General features: G+C 40.5%; 1 protein-coding gene across 1 annotated transcript; it reads left to right on the forward strand.

Annotated features, from left to right (window-relative positions):
- Window positions 1-215: 215 nt before the first annotated feature.
- LOC109760086 (uncharacterized) lies at window positions 216-3,613 on the forward strand. Its single transcript, XM_020318924.4, has one exon. It carries the CDS (start codon window positions 351-353, stop codon window positions 3,339-3,341), a length of 2,991 nt encoding a protein of 996 aa, XP_020174513.1. The 5' UTR covers window positions 216-350; the 3' UTR covers window positions 3,342-3,613.
- Window positions 3,614-10,021: the final 6,408 nt, after the last annotated feature.

The raw sequence follows: 10,021 nt of genomic DNA on the forward strand, positions 1-10,021 counted from the left end.
TCGCTAGCTGCTCTCCGTCACTCACTGATATATACGTACTAGTATATCTAGTCTCCTATCAACACACACCACATGCTACATTATGAACGTCCAGTGACCACCCGCCGTCGTGCAGGCCATGGCATCCACGAAGCAGCCCACGAATCAGTCCAAGGAAGGACGACTTCGATCTTGACCGGCAAATATGACTCACGTCTGCCCACACACCTGCCATGGAAAAACGAGCACCTAATCCATCCACACGTCCGCAGCTCCACTCTACGTACGAACCCCCACCTTCTTAAGAGCACCACCAGACGTTGCACGAAGCAACCGATCATCACCACCACCACCACACCATAGCCACCACCATGGATCGCTCGCCTGCCAAGTTCGTCTTGCTCCTCATGGCAGCGGCAACCTGGAGCTGCTTCCTCGTCGCCGACGCAGGCAAGCTCCAGCCGAGCTGCATAGGGCGCGAGAGGGACGCCTTGCTGGCCTTCAAGCAAGGCATCCGTCACGACCACTACGACAACCTCGGGTCGTGGCAACAAGAGCGCCAAGATTGCTGCCAATGGGAAGGCATCACCTGCGACAACGTAACTGGCCATGTCGTCAAGCTTGACCTTGGCGGAAGATATGATTTGGTCGGCCAGATAAGTCCTTCCTTGCTTTCTCTAGAGCATCTCGAGTACCTCAATCTCAACTGGACGGGCCTGTGTGGGCCTGATGGTGGTGTTCCAGAGTTCTTGGGTTCCTTAAAGAACTTGAGGCATCTTGATCTGTCCGGCATGCCTTTCTCCGGTATGGCGCCTCCTCAGCTTGGCAACCTGTCAAAGCTGGAATATCTTTACCTCTCCTACATGGATATGTACTCAACAGACATCTCATGGTTAACTCGTCTACCTCTGTTGGTGCAACTTGATATGAGTCTTATCAACCTCAGCTCAATAGCCGATTGGCCTCTTGTTGTGAACAAGATTCCATCTTTGAAGTTGCTCCGTCTTGTTGAGTGCTCGCTTTCAAGTGCAAACCAATCCCTAGCACACCTAAACCTCACAAATCTTCAATACCTTGATCTCTCAGATAACTACTTTGGTCATCCAATTGCATCCAGTTGGTTTTGGAACATAACAAGCATCAAGTACCTCGACCTTTCTGGTACCTCTCTCTATGGTCCGTTTCCTAATGAACTAGGAAATATGACGTCTCTCCAAGAACTTTATTTTGGCCCCTATTCTTCCGATGGTGACTCACCCACCACAACTGCTAACACGGCCACAATGACAGTAGACTTGAAAAATCTATGTGATTTGGAAGACCTATTGCTTGATGGAAGCCTCTCCTCTGGGAACATAACAGAGTTTATAGATAAACTGCCAAGATGTTCGTCCAACAGATTGCAGCGCTTGAGGTTGAGCCGCAACAATATGGTTGGAATTCTACCAAACAGATTGGGGAACTTAACCAACTTAGCTTTGTTGGACCTTTCTTACAATAACATTACTGGAGCTATACCGCTAGGCATAAGCAATCTTTCTTGTTTAGAAACACTTGATCTTTCTAACAACCTTCTTGCTGGAGCTATACCGCTAGGGTTGGGAAATTGCACTAGTTTGCAATATGTTTCTCTCACCAGTAACAGTCTCAATGGACCTATACAACCAGGGATACAAAGCTGCAATACATTACAGGACCTTTTGCTTTCTTACAATAGCATTACTGGAGCTATACCACCAATGTTGGGAAACTGCACCAGTTTAGAAACACTTGATCTTTCTAACAACCATCTTACTGGAGTTATGCCACCAGGACTGGGAAATTGCACTAGTTTGCAATATTTTTCTCTTTCGAACAACCATCTTACTGGAACTATATCACCAGGGACAGTGAGTTGCACTACATTAAATGACCTTGACCTTTCTTACAACAATCTTACTGGAGATATACCACCATGGCTGGGGAATTGCACTAATTTGCAGTCCCTTTCTCTTTCTAAAAACCTTCTCAATGGACATGTCCCATCTGAGATTGGTCTGCTCGGCAATTTGACTAGACTCGATCTTAGCAACAATAATCTAGATGGTGTGATAAGGGAGGAACACCTGGTTGCTCTAAAGAACTTAGAACACCTGGATCTATCACACAATTCTTTCTCAGGGCATCTGCCATCAGAGTTTGGAGCTACCGGATTATTAGAATTGACATTATCCTCCAATTACTTCAGTGGGCATATTCCTGAATATATTTGTATGTTTTGGAACCTAGTTGTCTTGGATTTATCAGACAACCTTTTCATGGGTGGACTTCCTCGATGTTCTCGAAAGCCTAACCTGGTTTTCCTGATTTTAAATCACAATAAGTTTTCTGGCAAGTTCCCATCATCACTGAAGAACTACTCGAGTTTGGCATTCATGGATCTTTCAATGAATAGTTTCTATGGAACATTACCATCATGGATTGGAGATTTAGTATATTTGCGCTTTCTGCAGCTAAGTCACAATTTCTTGTGTGGAGATATTCCAGTGACTATCACAAATCTTAAACGTCTTCGTCAACTGAGTTTAGCAGGAAACAGTATATCTGGTGTTATTCCTTTTTCTTTGTCAAATTTAACAGCAATGACCCAGAAACATCCGAAGAAACCTGGGGTCGACATGTTTGTATGGTACACCAGCCGTGTGGGTAAATTTAGAGAAGTTTGGTCTATAGTGATGAAGCGTCAGGAACTTAAGTATGGTGCTAGAATTTTTGATGTGATCAGTATGGACCTGTCGCTCAACAATCTAACAGGTGAAATTCCAGATGGGATAACCTCTCTCAATGGACTATTGAATCTAAACTTATCATGGAACCAATTGAGTGGAAAAATTCCAGATAGGATTGGAGCTATGGAATCACTTGAATCGCTCGACCTCTCAAGGAACAACCTTTCTGGTGAAATCCCAACAAGCTTGACAGATTTGACTTATTTAAGCTCCTTGGACCTGTCATATAACAATCTCACAGGAAGAATTCCACCGGGACGCCAACTTGACACCCTCTACTTGGAGAACCAGTCCATATACACGGGCAATGTTGGTCTGTGTGGCCCTCCTCTTGAAAGGAATTGCTCACGAAACAATGCACCAGAGCATGACAATCAACAGAAAATCAAGAAGGTTTCTGAGCCTGTGTTGTTCTTTTACTTTGGACTTGGGTCTGGGTTTGTTGCTGGCCTCTGGGTCGTGTTTTGTACCCTACTGTTCAAAAAAGTGTGGAGACTTGCCTATTTCCGCCTCTTCGACAAGTTGTATGACAAGGCATATGTATTTCTGGTTGTTACCTGGGGCAGGATAAAACACAAGGAGACAAAAACTTGAGCGCGGTGCTCAATAAAATAATGCAAATCTGGTGATGTTTTTTCACCCTACTCCTCATGTTTATGAATAAATAAAGGTGCACATGTTAAACAATAGGCTTGTTCAATTGTTCACATGTCATGTACCAGGTTAGTTAGGATTGATCCTTATCCTCTGTAGAGTCTGTTGTATAGCTTGATGTGAGGATCAATCCTACTAACCACCTACCTCTGTAACTCTTAGATCTATTTAACATGCACGTGTCCCTGCCAAGAGGCATACACTTCCACGCATACAGTTTTACATAGTATTAGAGCTGGCCTCGCAATCATCCATGATGAGCTCTTCAAGTTCCTTCCCCTCATCTCTGTTTGCTCACGTCGCAACAGAGAAGCTCACCAAGGGGAACCAGGTGTTGTGGCTGGCCTCTAGGTCGTGTTTTGCACCCTACTGTTCAAGAAAGTGTGGAGAGTTGCCTATTTCTGCCTCTTTGACAAGTCGTATGAAAAACAATGTTTTGTGGTTGTTACTTGGGGCAGGATAAACTGCAAGGCGACAACAACTTAAGTGCGTCACCAAATAACTAATTCAAATCTGGTGATGTTTTTTCACACTACTACTATCGTCTGAAATAAATAAAGGTGCCAAAGCATTTAGGAGCTTGCGCTAGAATGTGTTCTTTTCTCTCCAGTAGGCTTGTAATAAGAGCTTTGTTCTAATGCATGTAACTGTTATACTGGATTGTACTTGTGAGTCATGATGAACTTGGATGGTTTAGTTTTTCCAGCACTCACTCCCTCTGTGTTGATGGTTCTTAATCTGTAAACGAATGTTTTGTGAGCCATGCTATATTGTTAAGCTTTCAGTGAGGGTTGTCCATAAGGAACTAAAAGCCATCAAGCACAACAAAATGAACTAACAATGCGACGGATTATCCATCTCTATAGATGTAAGAATCATCACATTAGGACTGAGCCAAGTTTCATATGGCTGCAAGATTGAACATCAAGCACTTCTTGAGGAGGACAACACTAGCAGGATACAATACGAGGGCACACGTGCAACCAGAGTTTGATATGAAGTGTGGGCATTCGGTTTTTGTATTTCGTTCTTTTTGAAGATTCAGTTAGACAAGATGACAGCTGAAATTTGTAGCTAAAGCCGTGAAACCAGAGGTTTGGTATATAAATTTACCACTGAGGCACTGAGTTAAAAGAACGTCCTTCTAGTAGACTAGTATAGTCAGTACATATACTAAAGCGGGAAGGCTTTGGTTTTTCTCCTCTCTCTACTTTTATTTTTATTTTTACTGTTCAATTTTACGTGGCCACAGTGAATAGTGTCCTGCATGTGAGAAGTGACCGTGCATGAACAATACCCCCGTGTGAACTGTGTTTTCTTAGAAAACATACACATACTGTAAAAAAATTGGGACTTTTCTACACAACATTTCTCTTCATCGTCATGCCAATGCAGAGCTACCTCGATCATCTTTCGATCATTTCCGGTGATGGTTCTGCCGAGGCACAAAACTGTAGACCGACAGAGTATGTTTGCGTGAACAGTAACCTCGTGGGAAAAATAAGTTCTTGCGATTACTCTCCTTTTTTACACCATGACATTAGTGAACAGTACACCAACAATTACCACAACAACAAAAAACAATATCCGAATAAACCCAAAACTGCTAACCGAAACAATAGCCCAAATAAATGAAAACAATAAAATAGTATAACGAGTGAAACGGAACAACACCAGAACAAACCGAAAACAGTAACCCACCCGGCCCATAAGCCAAAACAGTTACCGAATTGTAAACTAGAGCAATACACCCAAATAAACCGGAACAACAAAAAAAGAAAAACAGAACTATGCATTAACATGAACAGTAATCCGGAAGAAATACAAAAAAACAATTGACACTCCTCCATCGACCCAGAACAGTAAAACCAGCGACACAGAACAATACCTGAATAAATCAGAAACATTAACCTATCCGAACCATAAACCGAAATAGTACCTGAATTGTAACCTAAAACAATACACCGAGTAAACCAAAATAACAAAAATAGTAAATTAGCACTATGCATGCACGTGAACAATAATCCTGACAAAATTCAAAAAAGTTCTAAAAAATTACTGAGACTCCTTCTCCCTCGATGCGTTCACCTACGCAAGGAGAATAGCCAATGTTGTTGCAGTCGTCTACCTCGCTTTTTCCTCCTTGTGGCCAACCAGATCGAGGCTTCAACTACAATGCGGTCACTGAAATCATTTCTACGACGCGCTCCATCATGCCAGTCTATAAGCAGCCAACGAGAAGAGGCAATATGAAAATAAAAATTGTCACTTGACGAAACTCTTCACTTCAGTCCCTATTCTATTTCTTTGACCGATTCAAAAAGAAAGAGAAAAATACAAGACAGTGGATGATCCGTGGAGAGAAATGTTTGCTCAACAAACTATTGTAGAAACAGGTATTCATCAGTCGCCAAAATTTCCCGAAGTAAGGATATACCACTTATCCTATATCGTAGTTTGAAAAGCACATTGTGTTGAATGCCCTATTATCATATTAGCCATTCACATACACTGCGTTAAAATAAGCTCTCCGGCAATTAAATATTCAATTTTACACCATGACAGTTTTGGGGTTTAAACTACTTACAAAATTTTAAATTTGATTTTTATTAAATAAATCCATGCTTGAGGGAGAATAAAAGAGTGTCAAGTACGAACTAGATAAGAAATGTAGGTGAAAAAGATGCACAAACTAGACAAGAATATTTACCTACTATAGGGTTTACATATGAGAATGAATCCAAATACATTTTTTACTTATAAAATGGGGAAAATGTTCTTATGAAAAAATAATAATAGGCCAACTGTTTTACTTAATTTGTTAAATCATTTAATGTTTGTTACGTGCCTACACAGATCATGGGGTAAAGATAAAATTCGTGCTCTCCTTTTCATTTTGTTTTCTTGCTTATTTCAGCAAAAAACAGACGGAAGCAATCACGGGTGTGGCATGCGCCGCGCTTCTTCGGCACTAATATATATTATGCTTTCAGTGATGCATGTTCATACATTTCCCAAAGCTTATCAACTACTTACTGAACCAGCACAAGCACATTCTTCATTATCTAACCATAGTCATCAATGTCGAGTAGACAGAGTGGCTGAAAATAAATGATTCTTTTTTCTGTTGTATTAAAATGGACTTGCACATCACTAACTGAAATTGATTCTTGCAATGGCGATTGCTGAAAAAAGAACATAATTTTCCAATTCCTACATGTAGCAAGCAGTGGAACCACTCAACATATAAAAGGGAGTCTTCTCTTCTAAAACCTTCTAGATTTAAAGTTACCATTGTATTTCAACTACTTTTCATGGCAAATTTTATTAATAGACCATGGCAATTTTTAGTAATTAAACATGGCAATTTAATTCATTGATCATGGCAATTTTTAGTAATTCATCATGGCAAATTTAGTTTATAGATCATGGCAATTTTAATATTTCGACCATGGCAATTCTAGTATTTTCAACATGGAAATTATTTTTTTATTAACCATGGCAAATTTTAGTTCATATATCATGGGAAATTTAAATAATTCACCATGGCAATTTTAATTTCTGGTTCATGGAAAATTTGAGTCATTGACCATGCATTTGAAAAGTACTTGACGACATATTTCTTTTTAGTTATGAACCATGTCAAAATTATTTCATGAATCATGGAATATTTCAGTAATTCACCATGGCAAGTTTAGTTTCTTAATTCCCTTTTTTATAACATGTCAAAAATATTTTAAACGTAGAAGGAAAAGTAGTTGAAACACATCATGGCAACTTCAGTGTAAACACCATGGCAATTTATGTGCAATAGACATGGCAACTTTTAACCCAAAAAAGTCGTCGACACATAAAGATATGGGTTCTCGTCGTAATGGATTTAATGGTGAAAACGGTTTTTCAATTGGATTTTTTATTTAAGGGATAAAACATTTTAAAAACTCAAAACCTAATAGATTCCCGCTGACATCGGCAGTTCCATCACTTGTGCATGCATGCGGTGATGTGGCACGATGTGTGCTGATATGGCGTTCGGTCCAAGCCCCTTCCCACCACATGTGTGGTGAATATCGATGTCCTTCTTTTAAAATGTATATGAACATGTTTCTTCTATCCATGTCAATTTTTTCTCTCAAGTGATGAACATACGTTCGATGTAGGAACAATTCATTGCACAATAGGTAAACATCTCTTTTGATATACACGAATAAATCTCAGTAGTCATCTCTTGTGAGAGATACGCGAATAAATCTCAGCAGGTATGGCCGTTTATTTGGAAATACATGAATATCATTAATAGATACTACTATCCACAAATAGTCTGAGCATATGGCACAAAAAAATATGTGAACTCTGTGAGAGTCTCTCTCATTAGTAGTATAAAAATATAAATGAGAAAAATCTATACCTGATATGTAATTTATTATATTGATACAATATTTTTTGTTTTACAATAAAACATTTTTTTCTATTATTTCTATAATAAAATTCCTTTTTCGAAGTCCTCCAAAGTACTTGTTTTCAAATTTTCTCTGAGTGCTTTTTTCCCTAGAGATCCTTGGTTGTCATTTTCGTGAAATTTTTGCATGCTCCTAGCGCACTCGAATTGTTTTTAGTAGTTTTGTTTGTTACAAAATTTACTATTCATTGTGGGTGTAAATGAGCCAGGGCACCAAAACACCTCACGTAGAGTAGTATAAGGTTGCGCCGACTGTCTACAATTGTTAACTTTAGACATATACTGTATGTATGAGGCGCCATCGGCAATGGTGTGGCACAAATAAATGTCAATATATTTGGCGCAACATCTCTAAGACACGGCAATCAAATTGGCGTGACTCTTTCGGGCCAGAGATACAATAACTTTTGAGAAGGCAAATGAAGTGCTTCAGTTAAAATGAAGGTCATTTAGTATTAAAAAAATACACTGTTTTCATCTGGTAATAATAAAAATGTGTCTGCAAAGCAAAGGGAAAAAACGAAGGCACGGAAAATATGAGATCTTTACAGTATATAGTGATCTAAACCATCTTACGCTTTCTTTAATTTGGTCATAGGATAGGATTATCACATCATATGAATTTTTCCATTGATTCTAGGCTCATGTTCATTTTCATTTGAAATGTGGATGATAGGAACCAATCCTATGTAGGCATAGGAATCCATTCATATGAACCTAAGGGTTTTAAAAGAAAAATTCCTACAAGAATCCTATCCTATATAATTCCTTTGAAATTCCTCCAAACCAAAAGAGCCTTATATTTCTTCACAGAGCAAGCACAACTTACGCGCCAATGCGAGCCGATGCGGTGATGGCCGACGGAGGGATGCATGGCGGGGGAGACACGGTGCATTAAAGCACGGCTAACGTTATAATCAATAACGGGGTGCACGGGGCATGTCATGTGCATGCTCCTCACCCCATCATCGCGCCATGTCGTGCATTGCATTGCATGGACCAGCTGATTAATCAGTTGATCAGCGCACAGTGAAAATTATGCCGGGCACTGTGCATGTGTGTCCGCGTGTGTAACGTAGCGTAGCGTGTGTGCGCTGCATGGGTGGGCCGGCGTCGTCGTGATTTGTTAGTTTGTGCCGTCTTTTTTCTTTTGAGGTGATGCGCCCTTGTCTCTCCTGCTTTTGCTTTGTGCACAGGACGTACATATGTCTCCTGTCGGGTCGGCTTGGGTCCATACTATATCCCTGGTCCTATACACATACGGTGCACCATGAAATGTCGGATCCAAGATAGGTATGCCATTCAGTTCAGGCAACCGAGCTTGCTGTCCTTCGTGTTGCTGGCCAGCAAGCGCTTGCTTAGCTGCAAGGTCGGGACTCAGCCACTCGGGGTGGGGCGTGCATGGCAAGCTGATGCGGATGCATGCATGTGTTCATCACTTGGATGCGTCATTGCTGACACGTAGCGCCCGGCTTCAGTTGCTGAGAGGGACGCTACCAGTATGTGATTCCGGATCGATCTTGCATGCCTGACTCACGAACGTGCCAGGCTAGAAAAGCACAAAGCAGTAGAGTATAGTAATTTGCACTATCAAAACGTTATATATTTAGGAACAGAGCGAGTAGTACTCTATTAGTCAGCACTACGTACGTCGTAGGAGCTACAAGCCTACATGGAACAGCAGTCCTGTAAAGCATGAATGGGGACTCGAGGACCTACCTACATGTACGTCCTGTGCGCGGTTAACTAGCCAGAGCAACCCCAGTCGATCCCTGGCCTCATGAGACTTGCATTGCACAGTACCACTCCCTCCGTTTCTTTTTAGTCCGCATATAAGATTTGGTCAAAGTCAAGCTTTGTAGAGTTTGACTAACATTATATTTAAAAATATAAACATTCACAATATGAAATCAATGTTATCATGTGCACCATGAAACACATTTTCATATTATATAATTTTAGTAATGTAGATGTTCATATTTTTTAATATAAATTTGATCAAATTTTGTGTAGTTTGACTTTGATCAAATCTTATATGCAGAGTAAAAAAACGGAGGGAGTACTAATTTGTACTATAGCTGGATCTCACGGGCGTCTGTCTTTACATGCATTTGAGACGACGAGTCTTGAGACACGTGCCTGATCGATGAAACTGTTTCTT

This window comes from Aegilops tauschii, chromosome 6 (assembly GCF_002575655.3).
Source record: "Aegilops tauschii subsp. strangulata cultivar AL8/78 chromosome 6, Aet v6.0, whole genome shotgun sequence".
Classification (NCBI taxonomy): domain Eukaryota; kingdom Viridiplantae; phylum Streptophyta; class Magnoliopsida; order Poales; family Poaceae; genus Aegilops; species Aegilops tauschii.